At 41.4% G+C, this 27,317-nt stretch overlaps 1 protein-coding gene across 49 annotated transcripts in view; it reads left to right on the forward strand.

Moving 5' to 3' along the window:
* NRXN1 (neurexin 1) overlaps positions 1-27,317 on the forward strand; it is a 1,213,652-nt gene that overhangs the window by 1,129,942 nt on the left and 56,393 nt on the right. For 2 of the 49 annotated variants that reach the window (XM_024107362.3, XM_042861235.2), the window contains exon 1: positions 7,024-7,165. The exons of the other annotated variants lie outside the window; for them this stretch is intronic. In XM_024107362.3, the coding sequence (XP_023963130.1) occupies positions 7,133-7,165 (33 nt within the window). In that variant the 5' untranslated portion in view covers positions 7,024-7,132. Of the gene's footprint in view, positions 1-7,023; positions 7,166-27,317 lie in introns of those variants that run through there. 49 annotated transcript variants of the gene reach the window in all.

The raw sequence follows: 27,317 nt of genomic DNA on the forward strand, positions 1-27,317 counted from the left end.
TGCAGGCCATAGTGGATAGTCTTGCTGCAATGGGATTCCCAAACTGTGGTGGGGCGATAGACGGAACACATATCCCTATCTTGGCACCGGAGCACCAAGCCACCGAGTACATAAACCGCAAGGGGTACTTTTCAATGCTGCTGCAAGCCCTGGTGGATCACAAGGGACGTTTCACCAACATCAAGGTGGGAAGGCTGGGAAAGGTACATGATGCTTGCGTCTTCAGGCACTCTGCTCTGTTTCGAAAGCTGGAGGAAGGGACTTTCTTCCCGGACCAGAAAGTAACCGTTGGGAATGTTGAAATGCCTATCGTGATCCTTGGAGACCCAGCCTACCCCTTAATGCCATGGCTCATGAAGCCATACACAGGCAGCCTGGACAGGAGTCAGGACCTGTTTAACTACAGGCTGAGCAAGTGCCGAATGGTGGTGGAATGTGCATTTGGACATTTAAAAGCGTGCTGGCGCAGCTTACTGACTCGCTCAGACCTCAGCGAAAAGAATATCCCCATTGTTATTGCTGCTTGCTGTGCACTCCACAATATCTGTGAGGGTAAGGGGGAGACATTTATGGCGGGGTGGGATGTTGAGGCAAATCGCCTGGCCGCTGATTACGCGCAGCCAGACACCAGGGCGGTTAGAGGAGCACAGCAGGGCACGGGGCGCATCAGAGAAGCTTTGAAAACGAGTTTTGTGACTGGCCAGGTTACGGTGTGAAACTTCTGTTTGTTTCTCCTTGATGAACCCTCCGCCCCCCACCACCACCCGGTTCACTCTACTTCCCTGTAAACCAACCACCCCACCCTCTCCTCCCCACTTCGAGCACCGCTTGCAGAGGCAATAAAGTCATTGTTACTTCACATTCATGCATTCTTTATTAATTCATCACACAACTAGGGGGATAATTGCCAAGGTAGCCCGGGATGGGTGGTTGAGGAGGGAAGGAAAAGGACACACTGCATTTTAAAACTTTAACTCTTATTGAAGGCCAGCCTGCTGATGTTCTGGCAATCATCTGGGGTGGAGTGACTGGGTGGCCGGAGGCCCCCCCACCGCGTTCTTGGGCATCTGAGTGAGGAGGCTATGGAACTTGGGGAGGAGGGCTGTTGGTTACGCAGGGGCTGTAGCAGCGGTCTCTGCTCCTGCTGCCTTTCCTGCAGCTCAACCATACGCTGGAGCATATCAGTTTGATGCTCCAGCAGCCGGAGCATCGACTCTTGCCTTCTGTCTGTAAGCTGACGCCACCTATCATCTTCAGCCCGCAACTTGCTCTGTTCATCCCGCCATTCAGCCCGCCACCTCTCCTCTCGTTCATATTGTGCTTTTCTGATGTCTGACATTGACTGCCTCCACGCATTCTGCTGTGCTCTTTCAGCGTGGGAGAACATCTGGAGCTCCGTGAACATATCGTCCCGCGTCCTCCGTTTTCTCTTTCTAATGTTCACTAGCCTCTGTGAAGGAGAAACATTTGCAGCTGGTGGAGGAGAAGGGAGAGGTGGTTAAAAAAGACACATTTTAGAGAACAATGGGTACATCCTTTTGTTACAAGGTCGCATTTTTCCTCTTATAGTGAGGGCCTGCCGGTTTCGTGTGAGAGATCACTCACGCAGTGCCAGGCAACAGATTTCGGCTTGCAGGCAGCCATGGTAAGCCACAGTCTTTTGGCTTTTTTAACCTTCTTAACATGTGGGAATGGTTTCAAACAGCCGTGCCCTCATTTCCCATATCAAGCATGAATTGGGTTGGCCATTTAAAATGGGTTTGCAATGTAAAAGGAGGGGCTGTGGTTTCTGGGTTAACATGCAGCACAAACCCAACTAACCCCCACCCCCTCCACACCCAATTCTCTGGGATGATCACTTCACCCCTCCCCCCCACCGTGTGGGTAACAGCGGGGAACATTTCTGTTCAGCAGAGCAGGAACGGGCACCTCTGAATGTCCCCTTAATAAAATCGCCCCATTTCAACCAGGTGACCGTGAATGATATCACTCTCCTGAGGATAACAAAGAGCGATAAGGAATGGATGTTGTCTGCATGCCAGCAAACACTGGGACCATACGCTACAATGCTTTGTTATGCAATGATTCCAGACTACGTGCTACTGGCCTGGCGTGGTAAAGTGTCCTACCATGGCAGATGGGATAAGGCAGCACTCCCCAGAAACCTTTTGCAAAGGCTTTGGGAGTACATGAAGGAGAGCTTTCTGGAGATGTCCCTGGAGGATTTCCGCTCCATCCCCATACACGTTAACAGACTTTTCCAGTAGCTGTACTGGCCACGATTGCCAGGGCAAATCAATCATTAATCATTAAACACGCTTGCTTTTAAACCATGTGTAATAGTTACAAAGGTACATTCACCAGAGGTCCCATGTGTGCCCTCAGGGTCTTGGGTGAGTTCGGGGTTACTGGTTCCAGGTCCAGGGTGACAAACATTTCCTGGCTGTTGGGGAAACCGGTTTCTCCCCTTCCTTGCTGCTGGGAGCTATCTACATTACCTCCATCCTCATCTTCCTCGTACCCCGAACCCTCTTCCCTGTGTGTTTCTCCAGTGAGGGAGTCATAGCACACGGTTGGGGTAGTGGTGGCTGCACCCCCTAGAATGGCATGAAGCTCCGCGTAGAAGCAGCAAGTTTGCAGCTCTGCCCCGGACCTTCCGTTTGCTTCTCTGGCTTTGTGGTAGGCTTGCCGTAACTCCTTAATTTTCATGCGGCACTGCTCTGCGTCCCTGTTATGGCCTCTGTCCTTCATGGCCTTGGAGACCTTTTCTAATATTTTGCCATTTCTTTTACTGCTATGGAGTTCAGATAGCACTGATTCATCTCCCCATATGGCGAGCAGATCCCGTACCTCCTGTTCGGTACATGCTGGAGCTCTTTTGCGATCCTGGGACTCCATCACAGTTACCTGTGCCGATGAGCTCTGTGTGGTCACCTGTGCTCTCCACGCTGGGGAAACAGGAAATGAAATCAAAACGTTTGCGGGGCTTTTCCTGTCTACCTGGTCAGTGCATCTGAGTTGAGAGTGCTGTCCAGAGCAGTCACAATGAAGCACTGTGGGATAGTTCCCGGAGGCCAATAACGTTGAATTCTGTCCACACTACCCAAATTCCGACCCGCTAAGGCCGATTTTATCACTAATCCCCTCGTCGGAGGTGGAGTAAAGAAACTGGTTTAAAGGGCCTTTTAAGTCGAAAGAAAGGGCTTTGTCGTGTGAACGTGTCCAGGCTTAATTCGATTTAACCCTAAACTCGTAGTGTAGACCAGGCCTCAGACAAGAGGAGATGACCTGGTCTATGGATCCCACCAGAGGGGAAGGTCCCTGGCCTATCCCCCGATCCACTAGGTGGGTCAGCAGAGATGGCGGGGATTGTTTTCCTCCCTTTCCCCATGCTGGCCAGTGATGAGGTTAGCTGAGTGAATGGCAGGTTTGAGTCACTAGCAAAAGTGGCCAACCTGAGGGCTGGTGTGAATCTCTGAGGCAAGCAAATCAGCCAATAAGTGCAGGACTCATCAAGGCAGAGGAGGAACTTTGTCACACTATATAAATATATATGAGAGAGAGAACCCCTTGTTTCTCATTAACAGGAGAGTTCTTGAGTTTGGGTAGAAGAGAGTTGGTGTTCATGATCATGCATCACTGAAGGTTTAAAGGTCAAACACTGATAAATGTGAAGGATAGTCTGAGCAAGTTCCGTGCTATAAACCTGTTTCTATTGTTAACAGGACAGATTTCACACTGGACAACCAGAGTCTGTGTTGCATCCTTTTGACCAAATGAGGCAGTTAATAAGAATGCCCTTATACTTGCACCGGATTTCCATTGGCATTACAGGAAGACTTCAGCTTTTAGCATCCCTGCTCTATAAAGGAATCTATACAAGCTTGAGAGTCAGGATCTGACATCCTTCTTACATACTGTTGTTCAAACTACCTCATTCATCCACTGATTAGTTAGTGGCAACATGAGGAACCATTTTTTATTTATGGAGATAGCATAAAATCATGCTACAGAACATCATATTTCAAGCAGAATACCATAGATAAGTTTGACATTATTGTTTGGGAAGACCAAATGAGATGTGTGGAAGCTTGAGTAAAGAGTATATTTGGCCCATTTAAAATGTATGTTCATTAATTTAATAGTCTAGCTTCACATGGTTTTCATAATGAGAAACAGTTTGGGGGCTTTTTATTTAAAAAAAGCCAAATGGTTGTTATTTTCCCCCAAATCTTCCTACAACCCAACCCAAATATAGGTCATGGGCTGGGAATCATCAAGGAAGGACTCCTTTCCCAAGGATGCAGAGCAGATCTGAAGCTATGAGACTACATTTACCCTTGTGTCTCCTTAGCAAAGATGTTGGGGGAATAGCTCCACAGCAGCAGATTCTTGACCCCTGCTATGATCCTGCAGACTAACAAACAGGATTTGCTGTTGAGCTGTGCATGCACTGTCCCTGACCCCGCCCCCCATCCTGCTTCCACCTTTGTGCAGAAGAATCACATGCAGACAAATGCTAGGGTCTTCCCAGTCCTTGTAGAAAGTACCAAATTTGCATTGAGAGGAGATGCTGAGAAGTTTGCAATTCTGACCATTTCTCCCAACAGCTGTCAAAATATAGGTGAGATCTGTGCCCAGTGGAGCTAGAAGAAAACAAAACCAGAAAAATATATGTGGGTTGCAAGAGGGTCTCATGCTTTCTAACCCCTCTTGCTCCCCATTTCTATCACTCTCCCCTAAAACCTACTGTAAGGCTCCATCTGACAGCTGATTCTAATTATCCCACAGTGCAGGGGTGGGAAACTCAGAGCAGGGACTGTCCCTTAATCTGTGCATTGCACCATACTAAATATACTAGCACGTAATAAGTAAATAATAACTACACTTGCCAGCAAGCCACATAGCATTTTCTTTATCACAAAAGACCTTTGTTCAAGCAGAAATATTGGCTAGATCACAAGCGATGTGAATTTATTCCAACAGCGGTAGTGTCCAATAAGGGTAATGCATTTATCCTCTTTGCTACCTAGCCCTGTTGTTAACAGTCATTTTACGGTTCACAGGATGTAGAATACTACGTTATACAAGCTTGCAATTAAAATATTGAATAGTCTAAAACATAAGGGCTAAATTCTGCCCATATTTGGGCATATATGGCACCTACTGAATTATATGTGCATAGAACGTGGTCCTAAACACATGACATAGAAAAGGTCCTGGAGTTTCTTATATTAGAATTAATCTTAATTCATCAGTTCACTCATTGTATTGGTGTACAGGGGTTATACAGAAAAAACATGACTTTTATTTTACTGGACTTTATGTTCGTCTTTGGCAAGCCATTTATGTGCATGTGTAGGTGTCTATATGTATATTTCTGTGCATATCTTAATAAAGGATTGCATTTCCTATCCAACACAAGAGAAGATTGATTTAAAAACATATTTAAAATAGTGTTCTTTGAGGAATCCGTGGACCTGACTCCAGCATAGTTCTGATGACCTACAGCTTCCATTGAAGTCATTGGAAGGATCAGGTCCATTTTTAGTTAAGAGACAATTGTGTTTATATGAGAGGCTGCATTGAAAACTAGCAGTAACACCAAAAATCAAAGGAAAAGGATTGCTAAATAAGTAATGAAATGTGCAACATTGTAATCCAGAATAAAACAGAGAAGTTCAAAATGTTCAAAATAGCTTACATTCTCTGGGCTTTTGTTAAAGTAATTGCTAAGTTAATTTCATCTTTCATGTTCCAAAGCTCACTTGTCTTCTTTCTTACTGTAGATATTCATTATTCTAAGTAATTTTGAGTGATTCTGCAAAAGCCCTAAAGGAGAAGGAGATAGGCACTTGATAACATTAACCCCTGGAGCTGTCATGACTTATTGTATCCGAGTGAAAATTTGCATAGCACAAAGTTGTATTAAATAGAGGACTAATAAAGCAGAACTATATTACTTTAAAAGTGTATCATTTCAGTGTCCATTGCAGTAAAATGTAGTTTGGTTTATTTGTTCAGTTGTGTGTGGTCTTGGTTACAAAACACTACAGTATTTTTTACAGGTAACTTTCTTTCTCAAAGCTGACATAACCATTTCACTTCCCTTGAAAAACTGTGCAATATATCTCTTGTTGCAGTATGATCAATGATGGCAGATGTATTTTAGAAAAGGTTTCCATATGGTAACCCAGATGTTCTTTCTCTCTTTATGAAAGAATTATTGTAACTTTCATAGTAAGGACAGTGTTATGGTAAATAAGTCTATGGCAGATACAGAATAATTCTTCCATCACTCTATATTTTGGGGGCTTTAAAAATGAAGATAGATCTTCTATATTTTGTTGTTTTTCTACTTTTGGGACATAATTGTCTTTACAGAATAATCACATAAAATACTCATTATAAACATGACATAAAAATGGTCATTCATTAGCTTGGGAATAAAATTATAATTACAATTATACTTACAGTTAAAATTACAGTTTGAGGCGATTATAAAGAGATATAAAGAGATGCATGCTAATTGCACAGTTTAAGGTTGCTAATTTAATAGCAAGCTAAAACACAGTAATCAGCTGAAGAGAAATACATCACAATATTTTAAAAGGATGAGGGTATTAGAATTCATTATATCCCTCTTCCTCTCCTCCTGCTTTAATCATTTTAGGTTAGAGTGTAAAGCTGTGCAGGCAGTATTCCTTATAAATGGAATCCTATGATGCATATATTAAATTAAAACTGCACCTTCCTTTGGCATCTACAATCAAGAGCTAGGGAATAAGCAGACTATTCTTCCAGAACTTTGTTATACTGGCGCTTGATGGTGATACACAGTACTTCTCATCTGCAGAACAAACTGCAGCATCTCTTCTGCAGCAGTGTCTCAGCCATTGGCTTTCCTGTGACACGTGACGGATGGATCCTTCTCTGTGTCTTTTCTCGCCCATCTGTGTGCAGGGCACTGATAGGCCAGGCTGATGCGCAGGCAATTTATCATCTTGATCTCCCACTGAGTCAGGGAGCTCTCCTGTCATCAGTATTGATTTCAGAGGATGGACTAAATTTCCTAGGATTTCCATTAAGAATTAAGAAAAAAGCTATAAGCACGCAGGGTAGCCAGGCAGACATGGATATGAAATGGCACTGTGAAACCTCTCAGGTAGCTTCTTCTATCACAGCTGATGCAGAGCACAGGCTAAGCACTGCAGCATGCAGGGTTTAAGCTACCATTAGTCTAACAGCAAAATAAAAAAAGGCATTTGCACCGATTACTAAAAATGACTTTTTTTTTTAAAGTTAGAGTGTCTTCTTGGAGATTGCATGTCATTAATATTGAGATTGAATTTCTGCACAATATCTGTTAAATATAGAAAGGCTTTTAAATTTTAATATCTTTTTATAAGAAAATAACGCTTTGAAACCTGGGCATGTGTGCTTCCTTTTTATCTGCTGCTTTTCTAAGACATAGAGATTTTTTTTTAGCATGTTGCTGCAAAAGAGTAAAAAGGGGGGTGGAGGGGAAATTCAGAAGCCTCCAATAAAAGCATGAATAAAAACTGCTTAAAATAGTTGCCAGGCTGCTTTGTTATTAATAACCTAGTAATTATGTTGTCTAAAAAAGTGCTTAAACCCTGACCATGCATGCTTTTTATTTTGGCACATAATGTGTGTTTGTATGTGTGCGTGCGCATGCATGGATTTTTTTGGGGGGGGGGTTGTTTGTTTTTGTTTCTTACTGAGCATTTGCAGAACTGGAATTTCTGTGAGTTTTATGCATGTTTTCTTAACATAGAATGCATACAAATGAATGACTAAATCTGATGAATAAATATTTCATAATACGTAATGCAACATAGCATCATATTTATTTTCACTAATTAATTTTAATTATTTAGGGGGAAATATCTGCATGCCAGTGATAATGAAAGCATTTGTGTGTGTTTTTTAAAAGATTAATTATTTGCTCATTTCTAACATCAAAAGCAAGCTGTTTTTATTAACAAACCTCCAAAGCATCAATTTAAATTAGCATTGATTACAAAGCTTGCCATAATACTTGAAAACAAGTAGTAAAGTGTGTGTTTGTGTGTGTGTTAACACTGAGCTCCTTTGGGAGCAATGTGATCCCTTCCCAGTCGTTAGACTCCACAACAATAGTGAAAATGCCTTGGTATTATAGAGCCTACATGCACCATGGGAATTAAAGCTAGGAAAAGCAGGACTGTTACCAGATGGGACAACTGTATGCTGGTAGTGAGTACAGACAATAGGTGATGAAGTAGTAGAGTGGATGAAAGGGGATTTGGGTCTTTAAAGGGGATGAGGCAGGAATCTCTATACTAGAAGGGGGATACGGTAGCAACCGCTATACTAGAAAAAGTATATTTTCACATCTTACACGTATTATGAGACAGAAGTTAAAGGAAGAAAAGCTTTCATGATTACTTGTTTTGTTTCAGAGGAGAATATATTTAGAGCATGGTAGGAATGTACTTTGATTTACAAGTGATAAACATTAACTGGTGTGTTGAGCCCAGTTTTGTATTTTTTATGACATGATTGTAAAAAGGTTATGTATAGAATTGGATCTAAGTTATCTTAATCTTTTAGACAGTAGTATCTATATTTGGATGATAGATAGTGCTCCTATCATTAGGTGTTATGGGATTGAATCTCAAAACTTGGTCATTGTGGCATACCTGGTATATTGTATAAATTCTATGCATTGGGTGACAGAGTTTCATTAACAGGAGTTTTTTTTTTACAGAGATGTTTTCACCTCATTTTTTAAACATACATGCTTACATTTACTAAAATATTAGTGTATATTGTGATTCTCATCATACTAATAATCTCTAATGCTAATCTTGTTTCCCCCTCCCCCCATCACTGTCTTATCTGAATATTTTTGGTTACGTTAGATTATTTCAGTTCCAATAACTCTGGCCGTTTGACATTTTAGATGATAGTACAAGTTCAGCCTGAAAATTTAGTGAAATGAGTTTGCCATTCCCAGATCTACTCCCTAATAGACAGTCTTCCACATCACCTAGGCATCATACATAATTTGACACAGCTGACAGCCTTTACTTAGAAGAGGCTTAGGGTTGAGCCAGCATGGAAATTGAATTGTTGCCTCTCGACTCCCTAATATTAATGATCCTTCCAGGTCAGCACAGAAGTAATTGGCAGGGCAGCCTGAGGAACTGTGTATTAAATCTGCCTAAATTGTAGCTAGACTGTGGAGAGATGCATCCAGATAACTTATATAAAGTGAATTTAGGTTATGCTTCCATTTGCTTAGTATAAGAAGTGCTAGAGTTATGGCAATCTCAAAGACCAACATCTGTACTCTTGAGTTTAGTATTGGAATGATCTTTCTGACCTTCAAGAAAACAATGATTATAAACTACTTTAGGCAATTTTTCCTCAGATGTTCCTGAAAAGCAAATAAGCACAGGTATCTTGATGTGGATTACATCCTGAAGTGTAGCAATTTACCTATACTAAGAGCTTTTCTCTAAAAACATGTGGCAATAAATAGTGAAAAATCAAATTAATATTGCCTCTGCTTTCTAATCATTAAAATATCTGTACATTTAAAATAATCCTTTAATCAGCCAGAGTTAGTATTCACCTGGGCAGCTTAATTATGTGGGTAATTGTACTTTTAAGTCAGGGATCAAGAAATTCAGAAGAGATAGCCTGAGAACAGTTAAAAACTTGACTGTGCTTCAGGACTTTGAGTAATACTGGTTAAGCAAGAAATCCTAGGCACAGTGCGGGAAGATATTCTTTCATGTGTGGGTGGGGGATGTGCATTTGCATGTCCATTTGAGGTAACCTGAAAAATTAACAGTTGTCAGCACCACTTTGCTTTGGGGAAGTCCAGAGTGGGCATAGCTGCTTCCTGTTTTCAACAGTAAGTGTACCTGCCTACAGAACCAAAGAACAAAAGAAAACTGGAATAAAATAATGATGCTCAACATATACAATATATGTTTCTGAGTTAGCTGTTGTACCTGGTAAATGTTTTTAATAAAATAAAATCATGATGATGGTGCACCAGTGTAATTTAGCCTAGAGGGAATTAGAATGAAAAATATCCATTAAGAGATCTGGTCCATCAGCAAGCAAGATTGCTCTCTACAATCTGTTCTTGAGTGCAAATCATTTACCTGTACAGCAGCTTATGGCCCTCTCACCACTTCCATTAAGAGACTACTCCTTAGTCTGATACAGCTCAATGTTATGAATATTTCTTGATACTCAGCTCATCTTTTCTGTTCCTCAATTTCATCCCACTTCTTCTAGTTATACTGATTGCTCTGCTTTCTTGGTGTCTTTATATACTGAAATTTTCATTTAACCAAGAAATATATAAGGAGACAAGTTAATCTCTAGTCTAATTTTGTTGATATCAGTGAAGTTACAACAGAGATAAATCTGACCCATTATTTCTTTCTGATCAATCTATTTACCCATAAATGAATTCCTTGAAATCTTTCTGGTATTATGCAGCAGTCTAGAACTTTATGTAGAATTCTGTAAGGATGGCATAATGAAGGACAAAAGCTTTCTAAGGCTCCTAAGTCACTTACGAGCTGAAGTTGCATTGAAAGTAAAAGGACTGGAAATCAAGGAGATTTAGGCTCTAATGGCCAGATTCTTAAAGATATTTAGATGCCTAAGGATAGGCAGCTAATGAGATTTTCAGAAATCCCTTCATGCCCAATGGAAGTTAGGTACCCAGGCACTTTCAAAAATCTCACTAGGTGCCTATCTAAAACTCTAGGTGCCTAAATACCCTTAAAATCTGCCCCAAGTGACTTAGATGCTTTTCAATATGTTACCTAAAGTTTACATTTGCAGTCCAAAACTGCATATGCATCTTTTTGTTTTATTGTATTGCACTGAAGGTTTGTATCCAATTTGCTGTACTTGACCACTGCTAGGAATTTTTGTCACTGCTGCTTTTTTAGGTTTTCTTTTTCTCTGTTTCAGATTATTTCCCCCTATTCCCCATATCTATTAATTTGCAGGTTGAATCATATTTAGTAATGTTCTGCCTATATAGTATTTCTGCCTTCTCTGTGTCCCTTAGTATCGTTTTTTTTTTTTCAGTCTTCACTGGTATTTGCAATACTTCCCAATTTAGTTTCCTTTAATTTTCTTATGCCTTACATACATTGGGTGAAATCCTGGCCCCATCAAAGTCAATGGGAGTTTTGTCATTGAGTTCAGTAGGGCCAGGATTTCATCCCTTTGTGTAGTCTGCATGGAGAAATGATCAAAATAAATAGATAAAGAAAGCTTCAAACCAAATTTTGTCCAGGGAACCTGTGCAATCTTAAATGTTAGAGCTGGTTCAAAAAATGTCAACATTTTTTTGAATATTTTGGTTGAAATTTCAATAACTTGAAAATTTTTGACCAGTTCTGTTCAATGCGTATTTGGTGGTACAACTTAATAATCGCATTTGCACCTATCATAGTCACCAAAGACTGCCTTAAAAATAAAATTTCCCAAGCTACTGACTGATCTACCAATAGCAACTTCCTATACTCACACGAAAAATGGCTTTACACTTCATATTATATTGCATGTTCCAACAGTATTTTTGTTTCTCCAGTTTCTGCTGCTGTTGCTACTCTCGTCTTCTTGTTTTTCCTTTTCTGACCTGTTTCACACATTTTCAGACAGTGATGTAACAGCCCACTCCTCTGTTGTGGCTATCGTCTGATTTTGGCTTTATTTTTTCTCTGTGATTTGTAAATAGGTATAGCTGTAGATTCACATCTAAATATGTAGAATATACCCCTTATCCAACGTCATATCCTGTCATCACTCTGTGTCATAATAAGTGTAATAAGTGATCATAAGAGATACTGAGCACCCTCAATTTCAATAGACTTCAGCTCATCATCGTTCAGCTAAATAAAATTTCACTTGGAGGGACAATCCAGTACCCATGATCTCAATGGGAGTCCTCCTATTGACTTTATTGGGTGTTGGATTATGGCCTTATGCTATGCTCAGAAAAGGGACTCTGTAGAAACATTTCCTTCATATGCTACACACCTGTTCCCTGTGTTAATTTCGAGTCATTCCATTTTACTTTATTGATAACCATACATTTTGGCTAATTTTTACTTCAGTAGTCATATAGGGCCAACATAACTAAGGGAGAATGAGCTGGATTTAATTTTTGGGCTTGCATGTCACCATCAGAATTACTAAATTGCAGCTGCAGAATATTTACGTGGAAATGTACAAAAATATATACTCCAATTGCACCTTAAACTACATTGACAGTTATCACTCTTAAAATTTGTACAGCTTTGTCTTTGCTGCTAGATAATGTCAATACTGCCTTCCCCATTCTTCCTATGAAAGTATACCTAGGGAATAACATGAATAGTATGAACAATAAGGAGTACTTGTGAGACCTTAGAGACTAACAAATTTATTTGGACATAAACTTTCGTGGGCTAAAACCCACTTCATCAGATGCGTGGAGTGGAAAATACAGTAGGAAGATATATATATATTCATACACACACAGTACATCAATTTGTCTAATCCTCATACTCTGGAAACTTGAATCAGGGAACTGAGGTGGCCCGCCTAGTCTTAAAGGAACCTATCACTCCATCAGTGGAGATTTTTAAGAACAAGCTAAACAAACACCTGTCAAGGATGGTCTAAATAATTCTGCCATGAGTGAAGGGGACTGGACTAGATGACCTCTTGAGGTCCCTTCCAGTCCTATGATTCTATCTACATGGACTAATCCTGATTCTGGGCAATCTTCTTTGCAATACTAGCTCAAAGTGAAATATAGATAAGTCATTTGAACCAATAAAAAGGTTACTGTTCTTGAAGATAGCTGGATCCTTTTTTGCAATACACATAAGCTTCAGCATGATGAGCTTTAGTAGCTGATTCATGACCCTTGCTCCTTTCTTGAAATGTGCTTAAACTGACTGACTTCTATAGCAGACCTCACACTATTCTTTTTATAGCGAAGTGTCCAAAAGGTATCAGAGATTAAAGACAGCTTTTCAGCTTCAGATACTGAACTAAGGCATCTGTACTAAGGCAACTGAAATAAGCTGGGTAACTGAGCTAAAAATATACCACAAAGCAAAAAATTTAAATTCAAATCACTTTGTTTTTAAGTAAGGACCTTAAATTAACTGATTAAGGACCAGTTAACTGATTGTTAGTTACACAAGGAACCTTTCAAATTATCGAACCAAAAAAATTCACCCTATGGTTTCCTACATATGAAGAAAACCACAACTATGAGAAAATGTCTGGATATTTATAATTCCTGGTCATATCTCCCCTTTCACACAGTTTTGGTGAAACTTCCATACAATAGGTTTTTGGGGTAGGTACCATGTTTTCTTATATATTTGTACAGTAGCAAGCACAATGGAGCCTCGATCCTGAATGGGACTTCTAGGCACTACCATCTACATACAATTAATAATAATAAGACCAGTGAAAATAAATATTTTTTCCCTGACACATTTATAAATGAATTCAACTGTTTGTTAGACTACAATAGACATTAACAGCAGGGGTCATATATTTCTGTCACTGTTATGATATAGAATGTCCTAATGGAAAGATGTTCCCTTAGCCATTTTTGTATCCAAATGAAGTGTATTATAGGCCACCAAGAAGTTGACAAATATATCTTCTGTCTTGGTTTTTCTGACTGATTAGTGTCTGCGTCTCTTTTACGATGCCTTCTTTCCCCACAATATCCATGCCAACTAATGCTTGGGATCCTAGGACATATCCTGTCCTTTTTTATTCCAGTTCAATGAGCCAGAAGATGCAACTATACTGTTACTCACATTTTTACCCAATACCTGGGAACTACAAAATATTGACATCCATCCACTGGAAATTTCAAATTCTTCGCTCCGTCATTGACATGTTGGCAGTCACCTGAAACTGCATCATTTCAGGTTCCTGCTCACCACACAGAATCCATGTAAGGAGTGATAATGCTTTATGAATAACATTTGTGTTATCACATTATAAGGGCATTTTGGTAGCCAGGATAAAATTTCACCTGATCTTTGTGTCACAGTTTAACTGACCTATACTTAGCTTTGTTTGAATTAATGACAATATTCATAGTTACTTGGCATTCCATATAGTCCTTTATTAAAATTCCAGCACATGGATTTTCATGTCTGAAATCAGCTGCTTCATTGTAATGGGGAACCAAGAGAATCATAGCCACTACACCCTGTGACTACCAGGCTTCCCATCAAGAATCAGGCCACCCATGCTCAGAGAGGTTCAGTACTTAGTAGCTCTTTATCAAAGGGCAACAAAATGCATAATCAGGCAAAATTGTTCTTGGCATCAGTGTTCACATCTCAATAATTAAATTCTTCACCCCAAAATCAAGAACGGAGAGCATAATCCAGGTTAAGAGAGGTCTAGTCATGCTGCTACTTTACTTGCCCAGGTGCTATTCATGCCAAGCTTCAGCTGAAAGGATTTTGTATAGAACAGAACTGTATGCCCATAACCAGTACAGTCATTTGGTTATTTTTTTAGTGAATTTGAGCTTTTCCCATAGTAGTTGGTCATTAAGTCAGATGTGTTATCAGTCCCCTCTTGTACATTTCTTTGTATGAGCACACATACATTGTGTCAGCAATCAATGCTTGGGGGTAGCCCAGGATTTCAGGTGCTCTTTAGAAGGAAGAAAAGGCAGAAATGACCCTTTGGTCCTTGCAAAATCATTATCCTTTTAGGTAATAAACTACTGTACAATTCCATAAATATGTTCCTCTTATCTTCCTCTGAACATGATCCTAAGAGTTGCAGATATTAACAGGAGTGATAACCCAAGACAGTAACATTAAATATAAAACAGGTGAGCCATCCTGGCTTTCTAGTATAACATACTGGATCTGATTTCAGTTCCTGAGCTGCCCAGTTTCTGAGATGCTAGGATGGCTAGAGAGGTCCTGATATTGTAGAAGCTCAGCCCCTGTGATCAACATCACTTTGCAGAGGGACTAGTTCTGCAGCAAATGTTGCTATGACACACAGTCTTTAGGGGTGAGGTAAGCAAAAAAGATTAAACTAAGGAATTTTGAAAGACCAACACCCAAAACCCATGTTCAGTAATCCATAGTACACTATTACTTTAGTAGTTTTATTGTTTTGTTTTGTTTTTGTTTTTAGGTGGGATTTGGGAGGAGGGCTGACATTTGCCTAGGATCTTCAGTTGTAGAATTAAAAAGAAAAAGGAGAAAAGAAAAGGTATTATTTCATTATGGCCTCATTTTTAATGGAGCATGATCCCTCCACTTGCGTGGACTTTGCAGAATATTTGAGGTGTTGATTGCAATTCCTGGAGACTGAAGTTTTTTACCACACAGCATTTAAAGCAGGAGCAGTGGCAGCATAAGCGCCAATCAATGTGCTTCATACTTAAAATGGAACAGGACACCATTGGGACTGAAAGGGTAATTCAGTCTCTGTGCCTATTCGCGGTTGGGCCTCTGGTGAAGCTGCCAATAAAGATTCCAGTTAGTGTCAATTGTGACAGTGTTTTTAATGATAAAGATACCCGTCCACTGAAATCACTATTTCAGCTACTCTAGGCCACAGTGCAACCATCAGACAGTAACAACTTCCTGTCTGTCTGGGCAAGATATGACTCTGTGACAGGGCCGGCTCTAGGCACCAGCAAAATAAGCTGGTGCTTGGGGTGGCACATTTTGGGGGGCGGCATTCTGGCGTGGGCCATACCGCCCCTAAAAATGTGCCCTGGCCGCCCTAACTCACCTCCGTTGCTGCCGCTCGCACACCGCTGCTTGCCCTCCCTCCCAGGCTTTCAAACCCGGGATGGAGGGGGAGATCCCGAGCGGCCGTAGCACGCAAAACAGCTGATTCATGCGCCGCAGCCGCTCAGGATCTCCCATTCTCTCCCAGGTTTGAGAGCCTGGGGGGAGGAGGCAGGGCTGGGGATTTGGGGAAGGGGCGGAGTTTGGGGAAGGGGCGGAAGGGGGGAATTTGGGGAAGGGGCGGGGCCGGGGGTGGAGTAAGAAAAAAACGGGGAGGGGGGGTGGCCAAAATTGTTTTTGCTTAGGGTGGCAAAAATCCTAGAGCTGGCCCTGCCCTGTGAAGTAAAGGGGAACTGCTCTGAATTTAATTATCAGTCTCCTGAGACATTCGTTCCCCTTTCTTGGCAATTTACTAATATATCAAAGGTACTGAAAGAAACTGTAGTTATTTACAGACATTTGAGGAGAAAAGGTTTTAGTTACCACCTCTGATCACCTAATATAGTTAAGAAATCAGAAGAGGAAAAGTGTTAAAAAAATTACATTGTCTGAACTTTTTCTGAACATCATTAGGATTAGAAATTGTTGAGTAGTGTTTTTACCAGATAGTCTAGGTAATTATTTGAACCACAATTAAAGATAATCAAAATAGTTAGGGAGAGGGTATTGCTTGTGCTAGGGAATTCTTTGTTAGATCTTTGTGGGTTCTCATGTAGAAACAGGAATATGCTTGACATCTGTAATCAAACCACTGATAGTCCTTGTTGAAGTTGTCTGTTTCAGCTTATGAGCACCATAAGCCTAAAAACTGTCTTGCCTTATTTTAGAATCTTTCCGCATACTTGACCAATGCGGCCAGGGCTCTATGTTGACCTGAACACTATACTGCAGTGGTGGGGAACCTGCATCAGATTGCGGGCTGCGAGACATTTTGCTGACATTGACTGTGTACAGGCATGGCCCCCCGCAGATCGAGGCCAGCAATCAGATTAGGCTGATGGGCCACATGCGGCCCGCAGGCCTCAGGTTGCCCACCACTGCTATACTGGCTTTATTCCAAGGATCTTTCCCATTGTATTACCTGACAGAGAAAGAAGGTTAAAAAAAGCAGGTGGCTGGTTGATTACCACTGACTGCATTTAGCAGTTTAATTTGTATTCTATATAAGGGAAATCTCCTTTATTCCCCAATACCAAGTCAAATTGGGGGAAACAACTGTTCAATGGTTACAAATAGCTCTTTTCCCCCTGATAGAAAATGTGTGCTGAGCCCTGAATTGAGTCATTTGATTTGTGACCCCCTAGCTTCTCAGTGTACTAACATTCCCATGCACCCTCTGTGCTGTAACTTTAATAAACTCTGATTATTCCATAAAAGTGAAATATTCCATATTCTGATTATTATGGGGGTAAACAAAACTTAGGAAAGCTGGAAACACTTCTCATGTAAAACAGTGGCTGGAAGGCTGGCTGTCTTGGAAAACGCTTGTAGCTAGGGTTGCCAATTTTGGTTGGGCGCATTCCTGGAGGTTTCATCACATGACATAATCTTTAATTAAAGATTAATCTTTAATTCCTGGAGACTCCAGGACAATCCTGGAGGGTTTGCAAACCTACCTGTAGCCCCTCCTTTAAAGAAGAGAAGAGTAAAACACCCAACCTCCCAAAAAAGAAAAGGCCGCAAGTGAAAAATATTGCCAGAGACTATTTACTGTCTATCTTTAAGTTGTCATGAGGCATTGTGAGGATACATGAAGCAAGGAGTTTTGGTAGCACAGTATAGAGGTTTTCTGGCTGCAACAGACAATATGGAATATGTGTCTGAATAAGTATTATCTTTTCTTGGTACACCTTTGTCAATAGGGGAGTGATGCAGGCAGACTTTGCCGCTGCAGATTTTAGTACCCATTCCTTTAAAACTACTGCTGTTCTCTCCATTGTGTCTTTGGATTTGCCAGGATACAGGATTAAGCAGATTGGCTGTTAAGTGGCAATCTGGAAGGTTCGAGAGTTATGTTTGTCCACAACAAGGGCCATAATGATGTTGCGGAAGAAGATTATTAAACATTGTTTGTGTTTTTCCAAACCAGTGATATGAAAGAATACAAACAGGTGTGGATTTGTGGACATTTGTATCTGTTTGGGGAGGAACGACAGGCAGTCTCTAGAAACTAGTAAGTGGTGAGTGTGCTGTTAGCTGATGCTAAGCTTCAGTAGAGAAGAATGAGACAGTGCAGTGAGAGATCAGCCACAGCTAATGTTTGCATTACTTCTGGCATTTGTCTGCTTCTGCTGCGCAGTTAGTGGAAGCAATCTGGGAGCAAAGTTGTTTGACAGTGTATTTCATATTAAGGGAAGTTTCATACTTCTAAAGACATTGACAAAGCTGAGCTGTACAATGCAACTTACTGCCAAAAATGAGAATGGAAAACCATGAGGGATATTAAGGTTAAATAAAGTCATTCAGAGTCAAAAATTACCAATTTCAAGAAATATACTGAAGTTGAGCAGAGGGAAGTCATGGAATGTTCATTTGGGGTGAGTTCCCTGACTATTCTACCCACTTGTTTCAACTAGGATTTCAAAATGAATTAGAAACCATTTTGAATATATTACTTTCAAGATTTATTGATAAACATATCACCTGGGTGGGGATTTCTAAAATGAATTCATTTCTGGTAGGTTTAATTAAAGTGGGCCCCCTCAATGACAATTGGAAAAAGGAAAATATAGTGCCAGTATTTAAAAAGGGGAAGAAAGAGAACCTGGGGAACTACAGACCGGTCAGCCTCACTTCAGTCCCTGGCAAAATCATGGAGCAGGTCCTCAAGGAATCCATTTTGAAGCACTTGGAGGAGAGGAAGGTGATCAGGAACAGTCAACATGGATTTACCAAGGACAAGTCATGCCTGACCAACCTGATTGCCTTCTATGATGAGATAACTGGCTCTTTGGATATGAGCAAAGTGGTGAATGTGATATATCTTGACTTTAGCAAAGCTTTTGATATGGTCTCCCACAGTATTCTTGCCAGCAAGTTAAAGTAGTATGGATTGGATGAATGGACTATAAGGTGGTGTGACAGGGTTGGGCCAGATGGCTACAGGAGAGTGATAGAAGGCAGATATATTAGCCCAAGGTTAAACAGGTCCCTTTTCCCTGGGTAAGGTAACAGGGGCAGTTCCAGAGCAATCAGGAAATTGCTGGAACAAATTAAGGCAGACAGGTTAATTAGCACACCTGGAGCCAATTAAGAAGCTACCAGAATCAATTAAGACAGGCAGGCTAATCAGGTCACCTGGTTTAAAAAGAACCTCATTTCAGTCAGTGAGGGGTACGTGCGAGGAGCTGGGAGTAAGAGGCACAAGAAGCTGAGAGTGAGAAGGCGTACTGCTGGAGGACTGCAAAGTATGAGCGTTATCAGACATCAGGAGGAAGGTCGTGTGGTGAGGATAAAGAAGGTGTTGAGAGGAGGCCATGGGGAAGTAGCTCAGGGATTTGTAGCTGCCATGCAGCTGTTATAGGAGACACTATAGACAGCTGCAATCCACAGGGCCCTGGGCTGGAACCCGGAGTAGAGGGGGGGCCCGGGTTCCCCCCACCCCCCTCAACTCCCTATTTGATATAAGAGGAGTTGATCTGGACTCTGGGTCCCACCAGCAGGGAAGGTCTCTGGCCTGTCCCCTGACCCATTAGGTGGGCCAGCAGAGACTGCAGTGATTGTTCTCCTCCTTTTCCCAATGCTGGACAGTGATGAGGTTAGCCAATTGAACGGCAGATTTGTGCCACTAACAAAAGAAACCAAACTGCTGTGAACCTCTGAGGTGAGCAAATCCACCAGAAAGCACAGAACCCACCAAGGCAGAGGAGGAACTTTAGCACAGTGGATAGAAAGCTGGCTAGATTGTCGGGCTCATTTGGTAGTAATCAACAGCTTGATGTCTAGTTGGCAGCCGGTATCAAGCGGCGTGCCCCATGGCTCAGTCCTGGGGCCAGTTTTGTTCAACTTCTTTATTAATGATCTGAATGATGGGATGAATTGCACCCTCAGCAAGTTCACAGATGACACTAAATTGCGGGGAGAGGTAGATACGCTGGAGGGTAGGGATAGGGTCCAGAGTGACCTAGACAAATTGGAGGATTGGGCCAAAAGAAATCTGATAAGGTTCAACAAGGACAAGTGCAGAGTCCTGCATTTTGGAAGGAAGAATTCCGTACACCGCTAAAGGCTGGGGACCGACTGACTAAGCAGCAGTTCTGCAGAAAAGGGCCTAGGGATTACAGTGGAAGAGAAGCTGGATATGAGTCAGCAGTGTGCCCTTGTTGCCAAGAAGGCCAATGGTATATTGTAGGAAGCATTATTAGGAGCATTGTCAGCAGATCGAGGGAAGTGATTATTCCCCTCTATTCGGCACTGGTGAGGCCACACCTGGAGTATTGTGTCCAGTTATGGTCCCCCAACTACAGAAGGGATGTGGACAAATTGGAGAGAGTCCAGCGGAGGGCAACGAAAATGATTAGGGGGCTGGGGCACATAACTTACAAGGAGAGGCTAAGGGAACTGGGCTTGTTTAGTCTGCAGAAGAGAAGAGGGGGGATTTGATAGTAGCCTTCAACTACCTGAAGGCGGGTTCCAAAGAGGATGGAGCTCGGCTGTTCTCAGTGGTGGTAGATGACAGAACAAGAAGCAATGGTCTCAAGTTGCAGTGGGGAAGTCTAGGATGGATATTAGGAAACGCTATTTCACTAGGAGGGTGGTGAAGCACTGGAATGGATTACCTAGGGAGGTGGTGTAATTTCTATCCTTAGAGGTTTTAAAGGCCCGGCTCTACAAAGCCCTGTCTGGGAAGATTTAGTTGGTGTTGGTCCTGCCTTGAGCAGGGGATTGGACTAGTGTCACAAGGCACTGAGGATTGAATAGATTTAGGTTCAACCCAGTTTTTCCATGTCTGAAGCTGATCTCATAGATGAGGTTTGGGTTCATGCACGTTTGCCTAGGTTTGCTGCTTTGCTAAAAGCTGAAGCAGGCCTGTTATTCACATTGGCCGCTTTGTAAAATGTCAGATTTAGTTGGGCAACAGAAGCAGCATCATTATTCGGAAGAGAAGAAAGCAAATTAAAATTAACATCCACATTTTTAAAGGGAGACAGCAGTATGGCCCAATGAATAAGGCAATAGACTAAGAATCAAACCTAGTAAACCCACAATCTTTGACCATGGGCAAACAATTTACCCTCATTGTTCCTCAGTTTTCCCATCTGTAAAATGAAAATAATACTTACATATGGTTGTAAAGAACTTCAAGATTTTTACTGACTAGAAAGCATTATACTGACTAAAAAGCATATTTTAAAAGAATGGTAAGTAGGATGCCAAGGAGGGCTGCTTTCCAGCTGGATAGAGATGTGTCTGAATTAATTTTGTTGCAGGCCACCATTTGCAAACATCAGTGGGCTGGGAGAGCATATGTGTACCATGGCTATGTGGCGGTACGTGGAGAAGAAACATCTGGTGGTGTCTGAAAATAAGGTGGTCGTGGCCGTGTTCAACAACAAAGCTGTTCTTATAAAGAGAGGTGTGTGTACATGTGCACAGGCATCTGCTGTGAAGCTATGGCAGCAGCCAGGTCTGGCATTAGAATGGGCGTGAATGGCACACACTATGGAGGCACCAGCTAACTGTATGTCTGGGAATTTGTACTGTACGTTTCAAAATTCTATGAAAGAGAGAAGGAACACAGTTGGTTTCAACTACCTGATGGAGTTAGGGATAACAGCCTGCTAGTCTGTCCCATTGCATGCCAGTATCAGGCAGTCACAGTAGCCAGGGTAAATTATTGAATAATTTTTCTTTGTTTTGCATCAGGATTAGAGATTTCATGTAAGACAGCATCAGCCTCCCTCTAAGGGTATGTCTCCACTACAAATGAAAATGTGCCTGTAGAATGGCTAGCCATACTTGTGCCAGCTTTCATCTAGCTAGTTTGAGTAACAATAGTAGTGAAGACATGGCGATGCAGGCTGCAGCATAGGCTAGCTGCCCAAGTACAAGCCCACTGGGGATGCTGGATACATGCTTGTGTTGTTAGCCTACACTGCAATCCATGCCAGAAGATCATCACTGCATGTACATCTACACTAGAAGTGCTACAGTGGCGCAGCTGCACTGATGCAGCTGTGCTGCTGTAGAGCTTCTGGTGAAAACACCCTAAGCTGATGGGAGAGAGTTCTCCCATTGGCTTAATTAATCCACCTCCCATGAGAGGCAGTAGTTATGTCAACGGATATGCTGGGTCTCCCAGGATCACTATGGACATTTCAACATCCTCCATTGGAATTTTCAGGTCTAGAAAGAAAGTCCCTGCTTAGAGCTTTCTGTACAGGTCAGTGTTCCTTGAAGATGTGTGCGTCATGCACCTTCCCTGTCCACGTTAATATCCGTGAAATGACCCCAGTGATCCACAAGTGCTGGCAATACTATACAGAAGTACCCCTTTCTATTGATGTATTCCATCGCAAGATGGTCCGGGACCAAAATTGGAATATGTGTTCCATCTGTCGCCCCACCGCAGTTAGGGAATTCCATTGCAGCAAAGCCAGTCATTTCCAAGAGTCACAATCTTTTGGAGCATGATGTGATTAATGGCCGTGCACACTTGCATGAACACAACCCCCATGATGGACTTCTGGACTCCAAACTGATTCGCAACTGACTGGTAGCAGTCTGGAGTTGCCAGCTTCAACACACTGATTGCAACACGCTTCTCCACCAAGAGGGCAGCTCTCATTTTGTTGTCCTTGCATAAGAACATAAGAATGGCCATACTGGTCAGACCAAAGGTTCATCTAGCCCAGTATCCTGTCTTCTGACTGTGGCAAATGCCAGGTGCCCCAGAGGGAATGAACAAAACAGGTAATCATCAAGTGATCCATTCCTTGTCGCCCATTCCCAGTTTCTGGCAAACAGAGGCTAGGAACACAATCCCTGCCCATCTTGGCTAATAGTCATTGATGGACCTATCCTCCGTGAATTTATCTAGTTATTTTTTTCACCCTGTTATAGTCTTGGCCTTTACAACATCCTCTAACAAGAGTTCCACAGATTGACTGTGCGTTATGTGAAAAAATACTTCCTTTTGTTTGTTTTAAACCTGCTGTCTATTAATTTAATTTGGTGACCTCTAATTCTTGTGTTATGAGAAGGAGTAAATAACACTTCCTTATTTCCTTTCTCCATACCAGTCATGATTTAATAGACCTCAATCATATCCCCCCTTAGTCGTCTCTTTTCCAAGCTGAAAAGTCCCAGTCTAATTAATTTCTCCTCATATGGCAGCCGTTTCATACCCCTAATTATTTTGTTGCCCTTTTCTGAATCTTTTCCAATTCCAATATATCTTTTTTGAGATGGGGCTATCATATCTGCACGCAGTATTCAAGATGTGGACGTACCATGGATTTATATAGAGGCAATATGATATTTTCTGTCTTATTATCTATCCCTTTCTTAAGGATTCCCAACATTCTGTTTGCTTTTTTGATTGCTGCTGCACATTGAGTGGATGTTTTCAGAGAACAATCCACAATGACTCCAAGATCTTTCTTGAGTGGTAACAGTTAATTATTATACATATAGTTGGGATTATGTTTTCCAATGTGCATTACTTTGCATTTATCAACATTGAATTTAATCTGTCATTTTGTTGCCTTGTCACCCAGTTTGGAGAGATCCTTTTGTAGCTCTTCGCAGTCTTCCTGAGACTGAACTATCTTGAGTAGTTTTTTATCATCTGCAAATTTTGCCACCTCACTGTTTCCTCCTTTTTCCAGATCATTATGAATATGTTGAATAGGACTGGACCCAGTACATACCCCTGGGGGACACAACTGTTTATCTCTCTCCATTCTGAAAACTGACCACTTATTCCTACCCTTTGTTTCCTATCTTTTCACCAGTTACCAATCCATGAGATGACCATCCCTCTTATTCCATGACAGCTTACTTTGCTTAAGAGCCTTTGGTGAGGGACCTTGTCAAAGAGTATCTGAAAATCTATACATGATATCCACTGGATCCCCCTTGTTCACATACTTGTTGATCCCCTCAAAGAATTCTAGTAGATTGGTGAGACATGATTTCCCTTTACAAAAATCATGTTGACTCTTCCCCAACAAACTATGTTCATCTATGTGTCTGACAATTTTGTTCTTGACTATAGTTTCAACTAGTTTGCCCGGTACTAAAGTCAGGCTTACCGACCTGTAATTGCTGGGGTCACCTCTGGAGCCTTTTTAAAAATTGGTGTCATATTAGCTATCCTCCGGTCATTTGCAGCCACTGCTCATCATCCCAGAACCGCATAACAATGTGACGCCACCATTCAGTGCTTGTTTCCTGAGCCCAATAGCAACTTTGAGCCCAATCTGATCCACTTTGTGCAGCTGCTCCATGAATGCCAAAAGTAATCTGTGGTGTTTCTTTCCATGGTACGCAGTAGGTGAGGCACTATGGATTCCTCTTCAGATTCGAAGGTCATGATATACTGCATGATTAGTCACGTTGTGTTCATAACACTGACCACAACAGTGGAGAGCAGTGCAGGATCCATCCTTTCAGCTAGAGATGGCAGGCATATGGTAAATAGGGGCTGTTGAAAAATGGCGTGAAACATAGTCAGAAGCCCATAGAATGATGGGACAGAAAAAACTGCATCATGGGACGTTGAGTCAGCACCCACGATGCACTGTGATCCATTCTACCTTCCCACAACTCCTAGATGCAGAAGGTTGTGAGTTGCACAGTGGAATAGCTACACACAGTGCACTGCTCATACTGTCGATGCTAGACCACCAACTGTGGATGCACTCTGTCAACAGAAGGAGCACCGTGTGAACATGCAAAAGTGATGTCATTATAGCGGTTTATGATCATCGGCGTAACTTGCGTCAACTTAATTCTGTAGTGTAGATGTAGCCCTCGTGTAGACAAGGTCTGTCATTGTTATCTGCACTAGCTAGATTAAAGATATCATGAGCATGCATACTGAGCTGAAACTCCTGCTTTTATTGGGGATGCGTTCAGTCAATCATTGATCCAGGAGAAAAAACATTTTTTCACCTTGAATGGTCCCTTAGAATATGTGCTAACTACTTATTCTAATGACAGGTTTCAGCGTAACAGCCGTGTTAGTCTGTATCCGCAAAAAGAAGAACAGGAGTACTTGTGGCACCTTAGAGACTAACAAATTTATTAGAGCATAAGCTTTCGTGGACTACAGCCCACTTCTTCGGATGCATATGATATGCATCCGAAGAAGTGGGCTGTAGTCCACGAAAGCTTATGCTCTAATAAATTTGTTAGTCTCTAAGGTGCCACAAGTACTCCTGTTCTTCTTTTTACTTATTCTAAGCAATCTGTTTGATCTTTTATTTAGCTGTGACACTCTCAGTACCTTTCCCAGACTTAAGGAAGAGCTCAAAAGCTTGTCTTCTCACCAACAGAAGTTGGTCCAGTAAAAGATATCACCTCATCCCCCTTGTCTCTCTAGTTTTTTGGCCCAGGTGACCTTTCCTGATGATAATAGTTTTGACTCAAAATGCACCAGTCCATAGCAACCTCCAGCCTGGGCAAAAAAGAGTTTGTAACTAGCTCAGAGAGGCAAAATTCAAACAAAAAATCCCACTGGCTCACATGCACAGACTGGAACCTACCCAAGGCCAGTTTCATGGGAATTCAAGGTTTAAAGTGGGTGTTTCACAAGTGTCTAGCTATATGCCCCTTCCACTCTGATAGTTTTAGATGGTCCTTTTTCTAGCTATGGATACATGAATGGGCTTCCCATTGGAGTCAAGGGAAGTAGCACACATGCTATTGGAGGCAGTATTTTCCCCAAAGTTTGTAAGAGGCTTTTAGCAAAGCTGTTTAATGGCTCTTGAAAATAAATTGCCTAAAACCCCTGAACATTTAATTTAGTTTTTCAAAATGTTATGTTTCTTTATTTTTGCTATAACAAATGAACATGAATAATTCAACAAAACAGGAATAAATTACAAGCAAAAAGCGATAAATGCAAACATACTTGCATACCATAATGCAGCTTTCCACTACTCCCGACTACCAAACAGCATCTAAGATAGAGTCTGGATAAAGAGACATTGAGAGTCAGTACTTCATCCCCATCAAATATTAGTGTTGTTATTAAAAGGTTTCCAGATAGTAATTTCCTTATTCTAGTGGTTCTCAACTATTTCAGGTTGCCAATCCCTTATTCAAAGTTAAAATATGTGCGCAACCCCCTTACATTTACCATAAAAGTAAGGCTAAAAATGTATCCATGATAACAATGAGAAGCCTGCATAATTTATTTGTGTGTGTGTTTCAAGAGGTTAACAGAGCATATTTGACCTCGAAGGGTAAGGGTGTACAAAGAGAGGGAGATTAACATTTTCTTTGCTTTAGTTTGTAATAAAATTTTCACAGCCACCTCCCCCGATTGCCTTTTGTGCCCCTTGGGACTGCAACGCACCAGTTGAGATACACTGTCTTAGATCTCATTAATCAGAATAGCCAAGATTGTGACCAGATTTATCTGTTAGCATTAACCGGTTTATTGAAGAAAATGTCTTAGTAAGAATGGACCAACCAATGAGAGTAAGAGTGTTGCCTAAGTAAGACCAAAAGCCTGATCCTGTACCCATGGAAGTTAATTGGAGTTTTGGCATTGATTTTGATAGGAGCAGGAAGTCAATGGAATTGCATCCGGGATAAATGTTGCTGGTTGACTTGCTTCTGAAAATCTGAACCTCAGTACAAATCTAGTCAAGAGGAGGGATGAATTTAAAGTACAGCTAGGAGGAGTGTTTGAAATGATCTTTAATGCTTATTTTAAATTTTCTTTCTTTTATGAATGTTGACCCTTTAATAAAAAGGGGGAGGGATAGCTCAGTGGTTTGAGCATTGGCCTGCTTAAACCCAGGGTTGTGAGTTCAATCCTTGAGGGGGGCACTTAGGGATCTGGGGCAAAATCAGTACTTGGTCCTGCTCATGAAGGCAGGGGGCTGGACTTGGTGACCTTTCAAGGTCCCTTCCAGTTCTAGGAGATGGAATATCTCCATTTATTTATTTAGTTATATTATGCTGCCATTAAAAGAGGGGAAATAATGGTGGTTGCAAAGAACAGACTTTGATGGTAGGTGGTAGATATGTTTAATGATGCTATTTTTTTTCTCTCTGAGTTCGTTGAAGTGGTGCTTGTTTCTGTGAACATCTGTGCACTTTACTTGATAATGCAGGGTGATTCCTTCTCCTTATACTTCTTTTTCATGTAAATATATACTTGCCTCAGAATCAAAGTGACTTCAATGTAATTATTCGTTTTGCCTTGAATAACATGCATAATTTTTGGCTGTCCTGAATATAGTCTGACTGCATTGCAAATGTATGCTTGGCAGTTGGTCCCTAGAAGTATGTTTGCAATTCATA

The sequence above is a fragment of the Chrysemys picta genome, chromosome 3, assembly GCF_011386835.1.
Source record: "Chrysemys picta bellii isolate R12L10 chromosome 3, ASM1138683v2, whole genome shotgun sequence".
Classification (NCBI taxonomy): domain Eukaryota; kingdom Metazoa; phylum Chordata; order Testudines; family Emydidae; genus Chrysemys; species Chrysemys picta.